The sequence below is a fragment of the Octopus sinensis genome, linkage group LG12, assembly GCF_006345805.1.
Source record: "Octopus sinensis linkage group LG12, ASM634580v1, whole genome shotgun sequence".
NCBI classification, from domain to species: Eukaryota; Metazoa; Mollusca; class Cephalopoda; order Octopoda; family Octopodidae; genus Octopus; species Octopus sinensis.
In genome coordinates, this window is record NC_043008.1 from 46,596,898 (window position 1) to 46,620,393 (window position 23,496).

The 23,496-nt window shown below is 34.3% G+C and overlaps 1 protein-coding gene and 2 long non-coding RNA genes across 7 annotated transcripts in view; all 3 read right to left on the reverse strand.

Moving 5' to 3' along the window:
* Positions 1–34: 34 nt before the first annotated feature.
* LOC118765621 lies at positions 35–22,892 on the reverse strand. The gene is made up of 3 exons (XR_005001483.1): positions 22,882–22,892; positions 22,075–22,078; positions 35–3,853 (listed from the first exon to the last, which is right to left on the reverse strand). It is a non-coding gene; the product is annotated as an uncharacterized LOC118765621 (long non-coding RNA).
* On the reverse strand, positions 9,209–15,414 carry LOC118765620. The gene is made up of 2 exons (XR_005001482.1): positions 13,193–15,414; positions 9,209–9,543 (listed from the first exon to the last, which is right to left on the reverse strand). It is a non-coding gene; the product is annotated as an uncharacterized LOC118765620 (long non-coding RNA).
* Positions 17,866–23,496, reverse strand: part of LOC115218067 (protein trapped in endoderm-1-like) — a 415,031-nt gene continuing 409,400 nt past the window's right edge. For all 5 annotated transcript variants that reach the window (XM_036507893.1, XM_036507894.1, XM_036507895.1 and 2 more), the window contains one exon: positions 17,866–19,772. In XM_036507893.1, coding sequence (XP_036363786.1) covers positions 18,444–19,751 — 1,308 coding nt within the window. In that variant the 5' untranslated portion in view covers positions 19,752–19,772 and the 3' untranslated portion in view covers positions 17,866–18,443. The remainder of the gene's footprint in view (positions 19,773–23,496) is intronic.

A 23,496-nucleotide genomic window follows, 5' to 3' on the forward strand; every position in this document is an offset into this window, starting at 1 on the left:
GGAGCCATTCTATGGTTTAATTAAGTTTATGTTAGTTATTTATGTATATATGTTTGGTATTTAAAAAGATGCAAGTACTCAGAATGGCTGCAAGATTGGAAGAAAATGGCGCATTCACAAATAAATCAATGATTTAGGAGTAACACTTATCATAATTTATGAATGCTAGAAGCGTAAACTTGTGTTGGTTAAATATAATCTTTGCTTCAAATAATCATTTGGCTTCCACTTACCAATATCTATATGCGATGAGATATGAACTGTTCTGGTGCATTGATTTTGCATTTTGTTTTACTATTCAAGTAAACGCTCAACTTTTAATTTGTGCTTGTTTTTTGTAATAATCGTTATATATGTTACCTACCACAGCAAAACCATTACTTGCTATTTTACGCACTATTTGTTGCCTGGTCGTCATATCTGCCTTTTCCATAAGTAAAAAGAGTTGTCCTGGAAATGATTTTGTATAAATGTATGCAGTAATTGTTGCTATTAAAATTAGAAATGTACAATATAATTAGCATCATTTGCTTGATTAACTTTTACCGACATTATTCAAATAACTATATGTGCATATGTAAAATTATTGTTATTAGATATACGGTTCCATTACTACGCATATGATCGTTCGTATTTCGTAAGGATGTTTGAAGCATGGGCAACAGCAAAAACACCCTCGAGAGTGACACAGAGGTACATGTGTGTAGTGTGAATCTTCAAACTCAATTACACAAACCACTCCATGTTGTACTTTGTTCCTTCAGTAAGCATGAAAAATGTCTGTGTATGTGTGTGTATGTATGTATGTATGTGCGTGTGTGTCTATCTGAAATTATATAGATTTTTGAATAAGTCCCAATTTAAAAAAATCTTTTATTTGCTTGTCAATAGACTTCGGCTGCATTGGGGCACCGCCTTGAAGCCTTTTAGTCGACCCCAGTAAAATAGATATATATTTTAAGCCTGACACTTAATCTGTTGATCGTTTTTGTTGATAGTTACAGCAAAGTAAACCGGGCAACACCACCTGTCAAACGGTGGGAAAGGTTGACTCCATGAAGCTTAAACTTTCGTACGCTCTTCGAACGAACTTATCTAGTCAGGCATCAAACAAGCAGGAAATAGATAGGAGACAATTTCAAGATGGCTGCGAGCTATTAGGCCTCCGTTGGCCAACTTATCCTACGCGCTGTTATCAGTGTGAACCTGATATCAATTCTTTATTTTTAATTTAAACAGCTTGGACAAGATGCGGGTCTACAGCTGTCGGCGTCAGAGCTCTATCTGGCAGTGGCGGTATGGAATATTTAGCGACTCAGTTCCATTGCATTTGATGCTACTCATGGTCGGTCGTTGTGTTGTTGTCGGAGCGAAATCAACAGAGAATTAAGATTGTTGCAGCAATCTTCCATTTCACTTCCACAAACATAGCTAGAAAATTTCTGACACTTATTAAAAATGTTTCCTTAGAAACCGTAATTATGGCATTGCTCGCCATACTAGACGCAAACACACCACTCATCCAATCCACATTGTAACTTTCGTAATACTACCAGGTGCCTCTTAAGTGATGTGGCTAAACAGGCATCCGGAAAACATCTGATGGCATTACCCGACACTACACAAGCATGAGAGGGAACGACTTCAGGAAAAGTTATATACATCATCCACACTCCTTCAGATAATGGCAACTCCTCCTCCATCCTTTTCTGTTTCATCTAGAGGCTCCCCGATCATTAGATTGACTTCTCCAACATCAAATGGTTTATATTTAATTGTCCTTTTCGACTTTCTCGTCTGCATCTCGCAGTTGCCAACTCTGCCACACCGAGACACTATGCTAGCGTGCAGTTTCCATCGACAAGAAAACTGAATGATATTATCTTACCCCCAGAAGTACACTTTGGTAATGAAATTAAGCCACTGGCAGACGCCAATCCAAATAAAACAATTTAGGCCTTGCACTTCTAAACGAGAGGGCACAATATTTAATCGTCTTGGTCCGCAAAGACTACAACCCCACCAATGCTACTGATCATCCAGACTTAATTATTTTAACTTTTAACCACCTGATTTTAATTCAGGGCAACCATATATGATTATTACCACGGGATAGCTATTGCCACCTATGTGTTAGATCTCTACGGATTTCATACCGAGCTACTAACAGGCGACCATACTCCAACCTGTATTTAATAGCCTCAATGAAATGATGTAGCTATACAAACCATACCGCAGCTTGCAGATATAGCGGCGACAGCTACCTACGGGCATCCTCTTCCAGTGGGCCTAAGAATCATGAAAGACATGATTTCACCTTCACACCAGTAAAGCCATATGATCTGTGAAGATTAATAGACGCCTAACACCTAGCAGCCATCTTAAATTTGTTTTATATGTTTCTCCTCACTAGACATCTAATGAGATGTTCGTTCTATGAGCCTACGAGATTTATGATAACATGTAACGAAATCCTCTTTTTAATACATACGTAACCTCTGTCAAGTGTTATATATATATATATATATATAATACTAGAAAGAGATCCTACATATTTCACACGTAGCTGAATATAATTATTCAACTTAATCACGTTTCGTTTCAAGCAAAATGCATTCAGTGGGATAAGTCGCGACGAAAAAACAATAACGTTTTTAAAATAATTTATTTTCTTATCTTACTGAACTCACAGGAATTGTATGATTTAGACAATTTCTTAATTATCCGTTTTAATTAAAATTGTTTCATTATGTTTCTAGGACACAGATTTGTAATTAACACTTTATACATTGGTTGCAGGAACATATCACAAAATTTCAATTCTAAAAATTTAATGCCTCTAATCTTGGGTTGAGTATTAGTAATTTTGGGTGGATTGCTTAGCGATTTAAAAGTATTCCAGTACGTACCTGCTGTCCTTTATGAGCACTAAAGGTTTGAAACCAAAGTTCAACTCACCTGTATTTTAACGCAGAATGTGGGAGCAGAACGACGAGAAAGAATATCGTATGACTTGTAAATAATTTAAGCTAATTCGGAATCCTAGATTATTTATGACTGAGAATTACTTAATGATTTAACAACTACCTCCTTTCTCTTGGTCTGGCTTGACAAGCAAAGATTTACAAAGAGGTATGACCACGTCTGTTGCAGGGCTGTTGATGTCCAACGCGTCCTATTCGGGACAAACAACTACGGCCATAGTGGCTCCACTCTAGCGGCAAGATTATGAATGGTTTTTCCTGCCTTATTCTCTTTTCTGCGCATGTCTAGAAAGGCGGCTTTTATCTGGAGGACAGTGAGGCGCCAGACTTCATAGTCAGTGGCACAGACAGACCACCGGAGAGATTAATGTGTCAGGTATCGAGGTATTTCTTTAGGGAGTTGTTGTATCTCTTCTATAATGCTCTTCAGTCTCCAGATCATTGTCAACATACCACGTGATCTTAGGACGTCGATGACCCTCCATCCTGCTGATATGTATTGTCCAGTGGTGCTTTCTTCCACGGAATTGCTTTGATGTTTATGACCTTCGCCTGCTATATGACCTTGACCTTAATGTAATACGCTATTGGTGAAGGTCAATATATATATAAGTGGATATTGTGATTATTGTCCTATGGATGGTTATATATAATATATATTGTTATAATGTGTTTTACATATTAGAAAATAAAAGTATAAATTTATACTTTAATACCGTGTGGTCACGACATTTTGATTCAAACAGTGGTAGAATGATTATTGCAGAACATTTGGAGCATGTTTTGTTTAGCAGATAAATTTGCATCACCTAAATCTGATTCTTCAAATTGTAAGTCTTAGGTGAATCTTAGATTTTGTCCTCCACAATCTACATAAATTCTACTGGAACAATACTGTTACATTCTTCAAAGATTCTTTGTATTTAGGAACTCTGTTATGCAGCAAAAGAGCAATTATTTTCGGCATTTGTGATTAGTGTTCCCTATTAAGATTGCATGCGTATTTATCAAATGCCTTCAATGTCCATAACTTGGTGTATTATTCAATTAAGCCTTTCTTATTTCGTAACTATGGTAACTGACAATAAAGCCAGCCGAAGAAACATAACCATAACAGCAGCGATTAAATTCCACTGCACAATACATAAAAGATGAGGTACCATAATATCGTATGCATCCACGTAATAAATTATTCAGACATATTTTCATTCTAGTAAAAGTTATGCGCCACATCGTTTATCAGAAGAGTGTTTTTTTTTAAAGTAACAAACAAGAATGTAAATAGTGTACTTCAGAATAATTTGAGTAAACTTGTAAATGTTAATTTATGCTGAATCCACCGTGAACCTCCTGTAATTAACATTTGTTTCTTTGAATTAGCGCAGTCATCTTTATGCTTCTTTCCTTAGGGGAGCTTCTACATATTTAAAAAATGTTATCCGATTCTTCTTTGAAAAACATATATATCTTCTAAACTTATAAGATGATATTTACTTTCGAAATTGTATTTACAAATTCTATTTCATACTCAAAATTGCTCTTTGAACCGAGCGTATTTACCATTATTGATAGATTCAGATTTATATCACTAATTATTAAATCATTTTTGAATGTTACTTACTGATATTAAGTTGTATTTAACGCTCAATGTGCAATTAAGGTTTTGTGTAATCAAGCTCCTTAATTTAAATACGGTCTTTACTAAACATGCAGCAGAAAATCGAGCTTTCAGCTATACATTTCATATATGTGTGTGTGTGAGAGAGAGAGAGAGAGTGTGCGTGTATACACACACACATTTATATATGTGTATATGTATATTTATAGATGTATGTATATATATATGTGTGTGTGTGCGTGTGTTTGTATATATATATATATATATATATATAATATATATATTTTATATATATATTTATATTTGTATGAATATATATGTGTGTGTGTGTGTGTGTGTGTGTGTTAATTATATTTAGACTGAAGTATTGCGCGATATGAAAACGAGCCTGATTTATAAGAACTTTGGCGCAGAAACAAAAGGTATTAATGTCGGAGCATGGCTAACATCAGAAAATTAGTAAATGTTCAGAGGAAAAATGTGTAAGTTCCGAATATTTGAGGTAAAGTAACGCTCGAACAAGAAACACTTAAACGTGGGATTAGGGGTTGGAAATATATTGCAAACAGATACATTTCTGCTGCTATAAATGAAATTTTATGAATTTATAAATCAACTCTACATTTGCATCTTTCTTACTAAACTTTTGCGGAGAAGACTATTTTAGATAGATCATAGGGATGGAAGAATTTGGTAACTGTGTAAATATGCATGTATGTATGCATGTTTATATAATAACCATATGTATTTAGATGCAAGCTGCGTGTCTATGCCTACACATACTTATATCAGAATGGAATGCAATTATATTATATTCCCGCTATTTAACATTATGTAACATTATTAATATTATTCACAGATTTACCTAGACAGACTTAAGATACTTACGTTGATTGTAGTGATCCTAGCAGTCAAAGCCATGGAAACAGATATTTGTAACCGAAATTCAAAACCATGATCGAAATATATATTTATCAGGAAGAAAATGATTAGATGAAAAATCGAAACACATTTGATTTATAGATCAGTTTTAATAATTATAAATGAAGCAAAAATCCATCGTGTACATAGGGGCACCTTTATTTTTTCAGGATAAAAACACAAGTATTATAAATATAAAAGAGAAAAAAATGAATGTAACAACATGCATGACTAGTTGATACAATATCGATCATATCAGGAGTCGTCATCGAAAATTGATTTATGCGTCAATGAAATAGCTGTAATATGTTAATAGAATGTCGATCATTTTTAGTGACAAATATTGTAAAATATAATTAAAATTGAAATTAAATTTCATTTATGTATGTGTGCATGTGTTAGTGTTAGTGTATGTACGTAAGTATATACATACACACACACACATCTATATATATATATATATAGATATATATATATATATATATATATATATATATGTACGTATGTATGTATGTATGCATGCATGTATGCATATATATGTATATACATGCACGCATAAACACGTACGGACTTTACTTTAAAGTGTAGCTGCAAGCCTGTTATATTCTGAGCCCCAGGCTAATCGATCTGTTCATATAAATATTTCATAATTGGCAAGTATATATTCTCATAATTAATCTTACTCTCCATCCTGCCCTCTCCTCCTCTCTGTCTCCATCGTTCTGTATAGATGCATATATATTAGTTCTCTATGCACCGCTGTACAAATGGTCATCTCCCTGTATGTGATGGTGCCTATGAGTATACATGTCTGTGTGTCCCTATATAAATACCATTCCACAAAGCAATGCATTTTGAATCAATGTCTTATCTCTATAACTTGTTTCCGTCGGCCATGCTGGACCACTAGCGGCCATGCTGGGGCAGCACCTTTCAGATTTTCAGTCGAATGAATGTGTTCCAATACAAATTCTAGTAGTTCTTCTTTTCCAAACTGCTAAGTTCCAAGCTCCTAAACACACCGATAGCGGTTGTAAAGTGTTGGTGCCGGATAAACGCACAAAAAGACAAACAGGCAGACACACACACACACCACACACACACACACACACACACACACACACACACAACACACACACACACACATATGATAGTCTCCTTTCAGTTTCCTTGAACCACATCCGCTCAGCAGGCTTTCGTCGGTGCGACGCTATAGTAGTATATATTTATCTTATGAGACACGCAGTGGGACTGAACTCAGATCCATGTGGTTTCGAAGCGAACGTCTTACCACAGAGCTACGCCTGTGTCGATTGCGATGGATTGTGAAAATATGTTTCCACGGACAAATACGCAATATGTATTACGTCCTCCATGTACGTTTCAAATATGCACAGAGACAGAAACACACAGGCTCACACATACACACAGGCATATGCATGTTGCGTGTGTATGTGTAAGTGAGAGAGAGAGAGAGGGAGAGAGCGTGAGAGAGAAATGGGGTATTTTATGTTTAAGGACTTGAATGATAATTTTAATTTGGATTAATATAAAGAAACGATGTCACTTTTGAGAGCAATGAAGAAAAACGATATCGATTATTATCATTGATGAGAGTTCAATGTTGCCCTATTTCAAGGAATATTCTAAATATAAGGAAAAACAATCATACAACTCTTATAACCATTTTGTATTGGATGTTTTGTCTGTTGAAATTATTTTAAATAATGTGTGTTTGCACGCGCGTGTCCATTGAACGAACATGCAGATTGAATTTCCAAAGATGACACATCAGCACATCATCCAGTTTGAGGAAAGTTTTCTTTTGTAAAACATCTATACTCACGAATGTAGTAGTTATTTTTTTATATTTATTTATTTATTTATTTAATTCATTTTTTCATGTGTCGTTTCCCAAGAAACACCAAACTGCAATGAAATTAAGTGACAGTGTTCAATGATAACGTAAATGTAATACTTCAGTAAGCATTCATCCACAAAAACACACACACACATACATACAAGATTTATATATATATATATATATATATATATATATATATATATATATCCTGCTGGAAAGATATTAACTAGGAATGGACACCAGATAGACAATATTCTGGGTTGAACTTTACTGAGGTGGCTATATCTGGAGAGAAGAGTGGGACAGAGTGGAGGGCTGAGTAATTGACGGACAAGATGAGCCAGTGTGTAGCTTCAGTGGCTACAATGGTGGCGAAAGAGAGGCGATAGCAAGTCTATAAGCGAGAAGTATGTATCCATTAGTGACGGAGGGGTAAGTAATGGCTTGGCCTTTCTCTGGATGCGATCCGGGAGATCGGTAAAGTAGATATGAACTCAGTTTTTGAATGTGTTCTTTATTTCAGTTTTGATGAGCGGCAGCAACCGCTGGAGACGAAATATCTACTGGACCCAAAGACAATTACTCGTCTGTGTGATTCGGTCCTAAACCACGGATTCGCTTTCGCTAAAAGAGATTCTCGATGATATTGGTGTATAGTATTTCTGAGCAACTGTTAAAACTCCTATATCGCAGTAATGTTTTTCGTATATGAGCAAGGCTTAACTGTTTACGCTATTAAATGAGGCAATTCTTTTAAGACCCCACTGCAGGATGCTCTTAATATCTCTGTTTATGGAATAAGTACAGGATTGGCTTGAGGTGTAAAGACAGCGTGTGGGTGATGCCTAGCTCGGGATCGTTAGAGAGCAACAAAGGTTTGCAGCATCTACATATGCGTTGGTGTTGTTAGGTGTGAGGGCAAGCAGGTCATTGAAAGACAGAAGGAGAGAAATGATCCGTAGGAAATCACAGGGTAAGGAATAATGAGTTCCGCCGGCTGGGGCAGGTCAATGGATTACTTTATAGAAATTCTAGATACATACAATTACAGATCAGTCCTCATGAATTTCTCAACCCTAGCCCTCTGGATATATATATATATATATATATATATATATATATATATATATATATATATACAAACACACACACGTACAAACACGCACACACACACACATATATATACACACACATATATATATATATATATATATATATATGTGTGTGTGTGTGTGCGTGTATGTACGTCTTCAGATATACATAATTTTAAAATCTCAATTATTACATTAACGCATTATGACATGAGTAAGAAAAAATGTTCTGTGTATCAGATTGTCTCAGATAATAAACAACACATAGAAAAGTTATTGAAAATTAAAAGTTAAAGTCACAATAAAATCCATTATATATACACATGACCTCTACATCATATATTGAAATGACACACAGAAAAAGATCATTGAATAACAACTTGAAATGGAGAAAATTCGAGAACAATATTAGTAATTATTCACAAAAATATGGAGGGAACTGAATTTATCAGGGAATGAGGAGCATAAATTAAAACATTCATGCTACATTGTTAAATATCGAATATTAAATACTGGGCGAGTGTGAAGAGTGTTATTACCAATAACATTATTTTGAAATTCAAAAGTCTTTTTCATTGTAACTATGGCCATTTAATTCTTCGCCCTAATTCTGATCAACTGCAGCCTCATCAAAATCATTGCCATGTTCACAATTATAATTAGTATTAATGCTCGTTAATATCATCATCAGCGTAATCATCATCATTATAATATTACCGTCACAATGGTATTTTACAATCACCAGGCAAGGTTGAATATTATCATTATTATCACTTGAACAATTAATGCTTGTACCCACAGGTCATGAAAAAAGCTTCAATTATTTAAATATGATTACAAATTTAATAAACACAGAAAATAGTTTTTCAAAGAAAATTACTTGTGTATTTTTTTTTTTTTTTGTTGAAAATATACAAAACTGATTCAGAGAAAAAAAAGATTAAAACCAGGAAAATGAAACGTTTAGGTTTGGCCAAATAAATGTGGTTTTGATAATGACAATTTTCTCATGAAAATTATAAGTCAAATACATACATATATGTGTGTGTGTGGCTGTGTGTGTGTCTGTCTATCTGTTTCAATGTGTATGTATGTATGTATAAGTAGATAGTTGCGTACGGACATATTTTATTGCTTGTAAGTCTTTTGTGTATCGAAACATTCTGTGCGATAAATCATATCAGATTAAGATAGAAAATAGATGCTATCAGCTTAAATTTGGTTCATTATAGCAGAGTAATAAGGTTATTATAATTAATTATTCTAAGACCCGTTGAATGGCACGTTTGTGTGGCATGGATGCGCCTTACCATTAACAGAACTACGGGTATTCAGCAGCATTTTGGATGCATTGCAACCAAAAAAGTATGAAGAATTCTTATTGTATTTTAATTCAGTCTGTCTATGAACGCATGCGAAGGCGTGTGTAGGTGGAAACATGTAGGTCAATGTAAGTTTGCGGCTTGTAGAGAAAATTCTTTACCAATAATCTTTGTTTCAGGAAACTATGCTTAGCATAGTTAATTAAGAAGATAGATATATGTAAATAAAAAAAATATAAAATAAATATTGTTACAATGCACAACGTATGAAAACTGTTTGTAGATGTGTGTGTGTATGGGTGTTGATATCGTTCATTGAAATACATAAGTGAAACATACATACAAAACACACACACAAGATAAAGCTGCGGTGCTTTGGTGCACAAATACTCTTTAGCATTTGTTCTCCTCAGGAACACACAGCGTCTGTTTGCTCTACCATCGTCATAAATGCTGTGAGGCACCGTTTTGTCGGCTGGTGGAGCAAACGTACCGCAAAATCGATGTTAATTTTGAAACAATAATTTTTCGTATTTTCTTTAATGTGTTGTGAAATCAAAAATGAAATGTGGTGTTTTTTGTGATAGGATTGGATTAGCAATGAAGGAAACCACACATAGACATGTATCCGCCCCCCAAAAATAATTGCACGTGGAATGATTTGAGAGATGGCTTAAAAACCATTAATGTTGTCGATTGATTAGCGAAATGAGGGAAATGTCTGTTCCTAGCGGTACAACGACTGAAAAATTGATGAATATTAAAAACACATTTGTACCTGTCCTATGTTCATGTGGAACAAGATTTATCTATTCAATCCATCATTGTCACCTGTTTCATTGTTGTCCTTTTGCATACTTACATCTTAACGGATTACAGCTATATATATATATATATATATAATATATATATATATATATAATATATATATATATATATATATATATATATATATACCGGAGTAAACACATAAATGTGAAACAAGGTGGTAAGAAGAGTACTCAAATACCAGGGATAGAGTAATATGCTTTATTTAAAAGCAGCAGAATTCAACAAAACAGAGTAACAGGTTTTGATGAATTTCTGCTGCCTTTAAATAATATATATATATATATTGTGCTATTAATCTAACCATAAAACGAATTGTAGCTTAACAATCTTCACTATTAAAAGCATAAAACTAATATTCACTGAGTAAAGAACCAAATAAATGCTTAGTTTTTAATACTAATTGTCATTCTATTGAACATGACTTGGCAGTTTCTCGTCCAGACATTTATTCAGACGATCAGAGGAAAGCGAGCAACAGATCTTAAGCATATTGTGTAAGTGACAGAAAAGCATGAACGGCACGGGTGAGTGGGAGAGAAGGAGGAAATATAATATGGGCAAGAAGGGCGCAAATCAGTCCCATTACTTCTGGATATATTTGTTGGATATTTTAGGAATGGATGCGTGATTTAAATAAAGAAGTAGTTCTAGATATGTTGTAACTTAAAGACGTTGTACTCATCTAAATGTACAAAAAACGCAAGCACATATATGTAAATATAGACGCATATGTAGACACAAACGCACAGCCATAGACACAAACACACCCATATAGACACAACGCGCACATATACACACACAAACGCACATACATCTACACAAACGCTCGGACCATGTGTTTTGCTCTTGAGCAAAGTACTTGATTTCACGTTACTCGGCGATCATTTCATCACCTGAGATGTGGCACATCGTGTGGCTTGTACAATGAATGTCGATTTGATGGAGGGAGGGGGGAGCTTCTGCAATCACAGACATTTGATCACCATAAGCAAATCATCTGTTTGGTTGTTCAGCAACAAATTGCGGAACCCTCTTGCGTTATTTAACGATGAATACACAGTATTTACACACACACAGACCATACATACAGACAGACAGGCAAAGAGGGAGAGAGAGAGAGAGAGAGAGAGATAGAGATAGAGAGAGAGAGAGAGAGAGAGAGAGGCAGGCGTGCATACATAAACGTGTAAACATGTTAGTCGGCAAAGAATAGCTTCTATTCGAGTCACCGTGCACGATTAACGAAAAAACACCGATTCGTGATTACTTATAGGTAATGGGGAATTCCTGTGCCCACGTGGGCAGGGGTCACCACTGGTGGTGCACTGTCATCGGGAACAAAGCATTGCCAATGTCAATAGAAACGTACCGTTGGAGGGGTCACTACGTTGTGAAATCGATTTCCTCATCACATATACAATATTGCATGTGTGAATGCGTGTGCGTGTATGTGTGTCTCTGGGTGGGCTTATGTAAGAATGCTCACAAATATACATAAGTCTATATAGTTGTATATACATGTATGCGAGTGTGTATATATATTGTGTATCTATGCCAACTAAAGTTAGAGCTTAGAGCACATGTGTTCAGCCATTATTGCCCTATGGATATGAGCCATGGGTTGTTTATCGTAAGCATTTGAGGCAATTGGAACTATTACATCAATATTGTCTGAGGAATATTCTTGGGATAAATTAGAGAATGGCGATCAGTGACGTATATGTACTTGAAAGGAGTTGTAATGGGAGTGTGGAATCGGTTATTCTGCACAGTAGTTTGAGGCGAGGCGGAGATCTGGTGAGAATGAATGATTGAATACTCCCAAAACAACTTTTGTATGGTGAGCTGGAAGATTGTAAAAGGCCACCATATAAATCCAAAGTGCGGTTCTTAAAACTGCTTTGCCAGAGACAGGGATTCCAGAAGTTAACTGTGTGGGAGAGAAGCGAAATGGATGGAGGAAAACGGTGCACTTTGGTTGTTCGAAGTTTCAAAGCGAGAATGAAACAGGAGAAGATCAAGAGAAATCTTAGAAGGAATAAACGAATAGAAAATGAAGGAGTGTTGTTTTTTACGTGTGTGATTTGTAGGAGGAAATTCTTGAGTCGAGCAGACCGTCTCAGCCATCGGAGAAGACAGAGGAATCAGATTCTTGCATATTCTGATACGACTACTGCTCACGACTCTGCAAATCTTTGGCAAGGCTCAAGTGTCATAGAAGGGCCTCACATTTCATGATCAATCACTCATTTCAATGATTCTTTCCAGCAAAGGCTTTGCCCGGATGCGAGGAATCAGCCACTATATATATGTATATAAGTAAGTATATGTATGTGTACGTGTTTGCGCATATAAGGTGTAAGTACTTTATTTGTTTACAGGGAAAAAAATATTCCCCGAGGCAAAACACACTGAATGGTTTCATACATACATACATACATACATACATACATATATACACACACATATATGCATGCATACATATATACACATACATATAATGATACACACACACACATATATATATATATATATATATATATACATATATAATCACACACGTGTGTGTGTGTGTGTATCTGCGCCTATATGTATAGCATTTTTTGCAAAGGGGATTTAGAGACTGCCATAGCAATTGTGATCCGTGACGCAATTGTGACGGCAGGTATCCCCACAGATAACTGTCTAGATAATTGTGGAGATATCGCATCTACAGGAAATGGCAAATTCTGTTCGAAATATTTAACGCTGGAATCGAAAATTGTAGCATTTATAATTTTGCCTATGAAAACTTAACTTTTGAATGCTTTCCAATTGCCTCTGTCGCATAGGCTGATCTGCACAACACTATAGTCATGAAATAAGATGAGCCGCGTAGGAAAGCTGTTGTCGACTCGTCCATAGACTCGTCCACCTCACTCTTCAACACATCATAACAGTTAATCATTTCTGCCGATAGCGTTTAGATCACTTAAACTGCCTGAAGACTCTGTCTTGGCGGATAATATATTCTCCAGCGACTGTTCTTAAAATATTCTTGTTCAATTACAAATATATTGTGCTGTGTGAAGCTCAAATTAAAACAGGAAAGTACCGCTGTGTGCTATAGACCGAGTGCGTGTGTATGGAGTGGGGTGCGTGTTTGCTTTTAATCAAATGCCCTGTGAGAGTTTCCATGAACGTGAAGGTATTCGTTAATTAAGCTTTGTGGAAGTATTTAGCCCACTTGAATAAAGAATATATTTCAAGTCCAGTTTTTAAGCTTGGAATGGTCAATGTGCAAATAAATATATTCATACGCCGATGAAAGTCATTAGTTGATGACGTAGGCTGTTTACTACTAAAAATCGTATCTCCCAATATATTTATTTCCAATGAGAAACGCGTGAACTTGTAAACTCTTACTGGAGGCATACATACTGATATATACGTATACATGCACTCATTATGAAGATGTCTGTATATTCTGTGTATCCTAATGTAATCTGTTTTGTTCCATGCCCACCCTGGCGATTTTCCATAGAAGGTATTTAAAATGCAAAATTTAATATTTATATGTTTGGGGATTCTAATTTTGTTTGTGAAGCGAAACAATTATTGGTGAATATGTTGATTAAATAATAAATTAATCTGTATCCATTAAGTCTTTTTGTTTTCAAACTTGATGAAAAATGTTTGATTTTTAGGGTATTCTATAGAATACATTCATTGAAGAATTATCTCATATATTAAACAAGTTTATCTTGGATAAATATTTCTATAAGAGGCTTAAATATCCTCATTATGACTATACATATGTGCGTTTGCGATTGTGTGTGTATGTATGTGTGTGTCATGTGTAAGAGACTTCTGATCGTGTATGTACATATATATGTGTGCTAATACACCTGAAATAGTTGATTATTCAAGAGGTATCAGAACATAAAGCAAGAAACTTGCTGCTCTCTGTCACTGCAGCTGCTCTTGGTATTTCCGAGCTTTATACATTGTTTTTTAACCTTGTTGAGGGGGATCACCTCATCTGTGGTATTCTTAGCAGTAATTACTTTCGGGTTATTTAAATGTATATCTGCGAGATCAGATACCACGAGGACCGCATTCCCTGAAATGATGGCAAAATGCAGCCAGAGCATAGACAAAAATCACTTCAATGGTGATCAGCGTCGGATAACTTTCTTCCAGGTCATTTTTTCCGAAACGATTGTCAAATCAATAAGTGCAATACCATTAAAGATATCAATTTTCGATTGGTTGTGGTATGATTTAAGAAGGCATGTTTGCAAAATCATTGGTTTATTTCACTGAAACTATGAATATCATTGCATAAAAATCAAATATAATGGAATCCATGCGTATCTACATTCGCTCAAAGCTACTCTCTCTCTCTCTCTTGCACCCCACCAAGAAAAAGCCCACTGCGTGTGTGTATGTGAGTGGCTGTCAGTAAATGTAGATATGAAAGGATTCTATTATATTTGAGTATTATGTAAGGATATTCATTATTTCAGTGACATATGCACATGATTTTGCAAATATAGGTTCCAAACGTCATACCTTGACCAATCAAAAATTGATATCTTTAACGTTATCGGGCTTATTGTTTTCACAGTCGTTTTACCTCATTGTCAGATTTCTATAGATTCCGAGAGTATTTGAGTCACTCACCATCTCGAAAAGATATCTGCGTATAGATATAGGTCTGATCATGGAAACAAACACACCTACTTACACACTTGTTTATGTATGTATGTATATACACACAACCATACAAACACGGATATATACATATATATATATTATATATATACACACATACATATATATATATATATATACACATGTATATATATATATATTATATATATATATATATATATATAAATAATAAATATTAGGGAATAAATCCAAATTTACAGGGAAAAAATCAGATTTATGATTAAATCGATTTTATAGTAAAATATTATAAAATATTATTCGAGACAAAACCACTACTTTGCAAAACAAACAAGGAAAGACTTAATCAATACATAAAATTTTAATAAATAGTCAAAAAAAACCGCCACTACAATCGTTTCTTGTCTTGATCGACAATCTTCAGGTGGACTTCCAATAATTCAGTGTCAAATTTGACACTGAATTATTGGAAGTCCACCTGAAGATTGTCGATCAAGACAAGAAACGATTGTAGTGGCGGTTTTTTTGACTATTTATTAAAATTTTATGTATTGATTAAGTCTTTCCTTGTTTGTTTTGCAAAATAGTGGTTTTGTCTCGAATAATATTTTATATATATATATATATATATACACACATACATATATATATATATATACACATGTATATATATATATATATATATATATAATATATATATATATATAAATAATAAATATTAGGGAATAAATCCAAATTTACAGGGAAAAAATCAGATTTATGATTAAATCGATTTTATAGTAAAATATTATAAAATATTATTCGAGACAAAACCACTATTTTGCAAAACAAACAAGGAAAGACTTAATCAATACATAAAATTTTAATAAATAGTCAAAAAAAACCGCCACTACAATCGTTTCTTGTCTTGATCGACAATCTTCAGGTGGACTTCCAATAATTCAGTGTCAAATTTGACACTGAATTATTGGAAGTCCACCTGAAGATTGTCGATCAAGACAAGAAACGATTGTAGTGGCGGTTTTTTTGACTATTTATTAAAATTTTATGTATTGATTAAGTCTTTCCTTGTTTGTTTTGCAAAATAGTGGTTTTGTCTCGAATAATATTTTATATATATATATATATATATATATATATATATATTAGTATATATATATATATACATGTATATATGTATGTATGTATATGGAAGCATACAAGTATATCTGTGGGCTTAGATATATATATATATATATATATATATATATATATATATATATATATAGATAGATAGATAGATAGAAGATAGAGGGATAAATAGATTGACTGACTGACAGATAGATTGATAGATAAATATGCTTGTACCGGTATACCTACAATTATACTCTTATATATATATATGTGTGTGTGTGTGAGCGTGCGAATATCAGGCCCCAAGGGCCGTAAGCTGCAACAAATCATAAATACATAAATGGAAGCTTATACATTGTCATATATCAAACTGGTAATGTATCAATTACTTACCAATTTCCTACAGTATCAGACACACGAGAAATTAGTTGATTCATGAAATTATTATCTTTCCTCCCGTAAAAAGAAAATACAGTTTCAACATCCTGTAAATAATATTTTAATAGTCATTCAGTCTAATATTAAATGCAATATCATATGTTGCTTTCAATTCCTTAACGCTGCCACCTAATTAATAGTAAATTTCATTATTGTTGGACAAGAAATATCATGGGTATTGCTGGAAATGAAATGAACTCGGAAATTGAATGTTACGAGCGGTTCAATGTTCTGAATGATAGGACTTTCACTGAAACAGAACAACACACCTCGATGATGTACGAGTATAAAACGAGTAAATGAAGGTGTACAGGATACCTTCCACCAACCTTATTTCGTATCTGTAAGTCATTGTTAAGGAGAACAGTTAAAAGAGCAGAACGTGAAAGAAATGGTGAACTGTCGTTGGCAGAACAGACCTCTACATACGAAACTAAGAAACAGGAATTATGCACGCCTGCAGATGTTATAGAATTTTGATAAATTGAAGAACACATCGTACTTAATTTTAATGCTGTTATATGAACTAATGACACACATTTTCGTAACAAATTTAAGATGTATTATCTTATTAAGAATATACTCAACTTTAAATTGTATTCCTAAATATAATTAGTTAACCCGTTGCTCTTTCTTACACACACGTCTCTGCGTACAAGTATGATGAGTAGTACGTTTGTGTGTGTGTTCGTCTACTGTAATACACTACTGGAAATTAATGATCTCTTTGATTACGATAACGAGTATCATTTCTTCCGTTTACATGTTTGTGTGTGTACGAATATCATCCGCATTTTTCAATCGTAAATAACCTGTGCATTTTTATTGCTTCTAAAAGAAAATACTGTTGCTGTTTCCCTTAAACTTATGAATTTAAGTGTGTGTTTGTGTTAGTATGTTCGCTTGTGTGTGCATGTGTTTGTATTTGTGTATGTGTGTTTGTGTGCGTGTGTGTGTGTTTGTTTATGTGCGTGTGTTTGCGCATGTGTGCGTTTGTGTGTGCGTGTGTGTTTGAATGCGTGTGCATGTGTTTCTGTGTGTGCGTGTGTTTGTGTGTGCGTGTTTGTTTGCGTGTGTGCGTGTTTGTCATGTGTGTGTGCTTTTGTGTGCATGTTTGTGTGTGTGTGTGTTTGCTTGTGTTAATATGAACAGGAAATAAACAATTTTGATGGTTTTCCTGTCCTCATTATTTATTCACAGCTGTGTAAGAGTTTATTGCTGCAAATTCCAGTGGCGTCAACAATATACAGATATTTCAGTTTGTTATATTCTTAACCTGGGGAATTGCGAAGAACTGTGCCATGTGAAATCAATTATACCAATGACGCAATGAATAATAAATATCTTCTCTCGTTTATATATGACGTCGTTCAAGATTCCAGTTCAGATCGGGATAAACCCATATTGTTCTTAATAATTCTATATACACCAGACATACACATACTCATTGTCACACATATGCATACATAAATTGACGTTCACAAGCATCAGAATTTTATTTTTGGTGATGTGTATGTTTATTTGTTGAGAGCATGCAGTCTGTAGCTAATAAATTGTTGTAGTAGCGGACATCATTTCGGTTTTGTGTCATATATATTGCCTGGCGGAGCGTTTCTTTACTACTAAACACATCAATGCATAAAGATCTTTCCTGAAGGAGGGGTTTAAGAATGCATATATTACAGGGTTAGCTACATTATAACAAAAATATGCGTAGAAGATAATTGGTGTAAATTTGATTATATGGATTGCCATTAACCAGGATGGCAAGAAAGCACAAATGAAAACTAAGTTCACCACAAACAGCATAACAGCAAGTTTAAAATTAGCGAAACGATTCTTGTCTTTCATTGTAATTTGCCGCTTTAAAGTGTTTGCTTTGGCACCTTTCTTCAAAATAATTTCTGTTTCATGGTTGGAAGCGTTGGCAGCAGACTTTCCTGCGACTGTTGTATCTGCATCGGCTGCAGCGTTCGTAGGCGAGTTTTTGAAGACGGTTAATTCAGTGACTTCATTGTCCACCACGGTGTTCACAGTTTGGGACATGCCGCCGTTGCTGCTGAGGATCTGCTGTTGTTTCAGATGAGATTTCCAACGTTTTGCTCTGCGCCAAAACACACAACGATATATCAAGCCATAGAGTACCAAAGTACTGAGAAAAGACAACAAAAAAAGGGACGCATATACTTTCTGATATATATTTACAAAGTCTTTAGAGAAAAGGTGGAAGGTGATTTTGCAGACATATCTCGTACAAGACTGTTCTGAATGTTCTTCATTGTCTAATGCGTTCAAATAAATATTGGTGAAATTATCGTTAAATACCTGTTCGTCGAATCTCATAAAGTCAGTTATATTCAATGCACTGTCTTTGGAAATATTAAAACTCTGAAGTACTTCCATTTCCGATGAATTTGAACATGAAACAGGCCTTGGTCTATGCATCAAAGAGGTCATTACACCCAGGGAAGATGCAAATAACAACATTGTTAATATAGTGAATATTGTGCTTTTAGGTTTCATTAAATGCAAAAAAGGATGGCATACTGACAAATAGCGCTCGACCGCAATAGCAACCATGATAAATGCAGAGAAAGGTACATTAGATGTAATGAGGAAAAAGTACACTTTGCACAACACTTCAGAGTTTGTTTCAAAACGCATATGGATCATGTATATCGCCAGGGGAACCACTATGGAGCATGTAAGAAAATCCGTGAATGCTAATGTAATAATGAATATGGTGTGTGGCAATTTCTCTTTTTTTCTGGCAAATACACAAATTGCGAGACCATTACCCAACACACCAACAATAACAAAAAATCCAAGCATATATTCCACACTGTACTCTGCTTCTTTTTCGGGTACAGCTGTATTATTCATCGTGTCCGCCATGCTGTGAATAGGGTGGAAAAACTGCAAAGAGAAAAGAAAAATGACAATAATGTGAAATGTAATAGCAAAAACATTAGGTTCGGTTACACTGTGCTGTACACACACACACACACACACCACACACACACACACACACACACCACACACACACACAACACACACACACACCACACACACACACACACACACACATATATATATAATATATATATATATATATATATATATATATATATATATATATATATATATAAAAACACACATATATACACATATATAAAAATACACACAGACATACACACATATATATACGTGCATACATATATTAACACACGCACACACATATATGTATATATGTATGTATATATATACCTGTAAATTTACTATGTGACAATTATTCGGTTGCCATGATAAGACTCAGAGTTTCGGATGTCGGGGTGGAAACCTACGCCGGCATCTCTTCAGTTATCGGACCATACAAAAAAATGCTATGAAAATGACCGTTAAAACAAAGGGATTAATGTGTGATTGACCGTTATTAAGTCAAAAGAGCAATTAGAATGATCGCTAAGTAAGGAGAGGGAGTAAAAGTAGGGAGTAAAATTGGTCATAGTAATCGCGTAAGCGCGCGTGTCCATACATACACTTGCGCGCACACACACTCATCTATATGCGCCTATAAGTATATACTCATCCACCCTCACATGCTCTCCCACACATTCACCAAAAAGTATATACATACCCGCGCGCACAAAAAAAGGTTCATACACACGTCTATATACGCACATGCACAAGAAAAAAACAGGGCTAAAGACAAAATACAGAAAAATGTGTAAAAAAACTGTAAAACATAAGCAATAAGAGTAAAACACGTCTATATACGCACATACCCGCACACGTCTATATACGCGCACACACGCGCACAAAAAATCATAAACACGTCAATATACGCACAAGAACAAGAAACATCAGGGCTAAATGCAAAATACAGAAAAATTTATCTTAAAAAGGTGTAAAAAAACAGGCAAACGAAGTCATGGAAATCAGTACACAGGATAAGGCCCGATAACTGAAGAGATACCGGCGTGGGTTATTGCCCGACATCCGAAAAGCGGAGTTTTATCATGGTTACCTAATAATTGTCACATATATTTACAAATAAATTCCTCTATTTACATAATATTGAGGTCTCTTTCAGTCTTTTGTTGTCTTGCCATTTATATCAATAAGTTACCTCCCGTACACCGCTATTTTTCCGTAAGAGCTAATACAGATTATTTTGGAAAATCGCCAGGAATCGGTTGGGGATTCTGCCCCGCAGAAGAGTTCAATATGAACGACTACTACATCGATTATTCTATGAAAACATACCTATACCATCAAAGGAACTATACTCTAAGAAATTTTTAAAGAAAATTACAGACCTTATTAAGCGCATGAGAGGGAAAGCTTTCTTTTATAACATGGAAAAGGACACTACAGAGAATATATTATATGGTATTAAATCTAAAAAATTCGCTCCATAAATCAAAGGCTTGAAAGACTTCGAAGTGGACCTACTGAAACTCATGACCAAAATAAAACTTCGTAAGCCTTTTAACACTGAAAACTGAAAAAGGATATCAATTACATAAAGAGTTCCAAAAACAAGGCACTTTTTTTTCCGATAAAAGCAAGAACTTATACCTAGTAAAAAAAACAGCACACATTCACGACTTCTAAACAACAACTTAATTATATTAATGTAGTTTCCTGCCATCTCACCATACTGCACACGAACGTCTAGACTCACCTCCGATAGAGACATTCTTAATAGCCTTGCACCAGTATAGAATAAGGCAGAAAACGATAGTGGATTTAGAAATAACCTATTCACTTGACTCTAGTCCAATAATAAAGAAGAGGCTACAGAGGATAAGGAAAACTATCTGGTTCACACCTCCCGGTTCATCCCCTGTTATCTTGGCATTTCTATCAATTTATATATATATACATATACATATATATATGAATGTGTATATATATACATATATGTATATATTTGTAACTGTCTCGTATCTCGTATTCACTCAAAAATCAAGACTCTTAAATATTTTAAATAAAAATCGTATACAATAATCGTATAGAGGTAGGTCTATCTTGTTTTTACTAAAAAAGCAAAACTCTAATATATATTTTAAATAGATATCTGCGAACTCTTCCACTGGTGTTCCTTCTTTCTAACTGTACCTGTTTTAGAACACAAAGAAACAAATAGTATTTGTACGTTGCCAAAATTTTAATTGACTATATAATTAATTTAATTTAATCTAATTTAATTAACCCAACTTAAATCAAATAAATTGCTAATACTTCCTAATTCTATTCTAAGTTTAATAAGTAATGCTACTCTCTTAATAATAATATAAAGAATTTTCACTATAATTTTCACTATATTTTGAATAAGCAATACTCTCACACCTTTTACTATAGAGATTAATTGACCTCTAGGTATAGACCTAAAGTCTGTCTTACAATGTATAAACATTAGTATAAATAGAAACAATAATAAATGAATAACTAAATAACCTCCTGTTCTAGTTTTGCACTTAAATTTCTGAATGTATTTTCCTCTACTGATAGCCTTTGACCCCTTTGATACTTTCTTTTGTTCTCTTTATATTCTTTAACTCGCCATTAACTCTATAGGAGTGGCAGTTAATAGCTGTATGATGGTCAAAAATAATGTTCTCTTATAAATTAGAAATCTTAGATTCCTGCAACACTGACCTAGATTTTCTGTCACCACCGAAATAAACAAAACTGTAGGTTGTGTACTTTTTTCGTGTACTTATTTGGGCGGTTTCTGCTTCACAGACGTCTTTTGCGACTTCTTTTAGCCAATATAGCCAATCCCTTCTTCCAACATAGTAGTTTTGTGAAACGAATAGAAGTATGATCAACATCTTCTCCTCATATATCAGGAAATCACATCTACATTATTATGGATACATTCATTTTCTCTGAGAATAAAATCTCTCCTCATATCTCCGGGAATTACACCTGCATTATTATGGATGGATTTACCTTTTCTGTGAAGCTAACAAACTTTTTTAAAAACCTTTAATAAAACTGTGCATCATTAGAGAACATTTAAGTCTGCTTACAATCTAACTTTGCTTTTCATAGAACTCTCTTCGATGCTTCATGAGTGTAGACTCACCCACTAGGATGTTTGCTGCAATATTTGCAGCTTTTAATAAATCTGTTCTTCGTATGAAACAATTGTACTGAACAACTAATCCATTCTTGTTGCTTTTTTCTTGTGTATATATATATATATAGACTCGCACGTTGTTGATCGTCTGTTTCTATACGACCTACTAGACGTATGTCTCATGTATGTACACATGTATTTATACGTAAGCATGTCCTTACATTCAAACGACTCGCGAACAGGTGTGTATATTTACTCGTAAAATATAATCAATTATAGGGTGGTTTATAGCCATGTCTCTAATATAAACACAGGCCAAACGTTAGCAGCTTGCCTTCTTCCTAAAGTGACAGCTTTGTAAATGAATCTCAAAATATATATTTTGCTTTTATCTTTCAGAAAGCCTCAAAACATGGCGTCCTTAATTATTGATATGTATATTTCGACAACAAAGAATTCATACACAGATGACATTCTCAGTATAACATAATTTATTTCTTATGAATAAACATAGAAATATTATATATATATGTATATATATATATATAT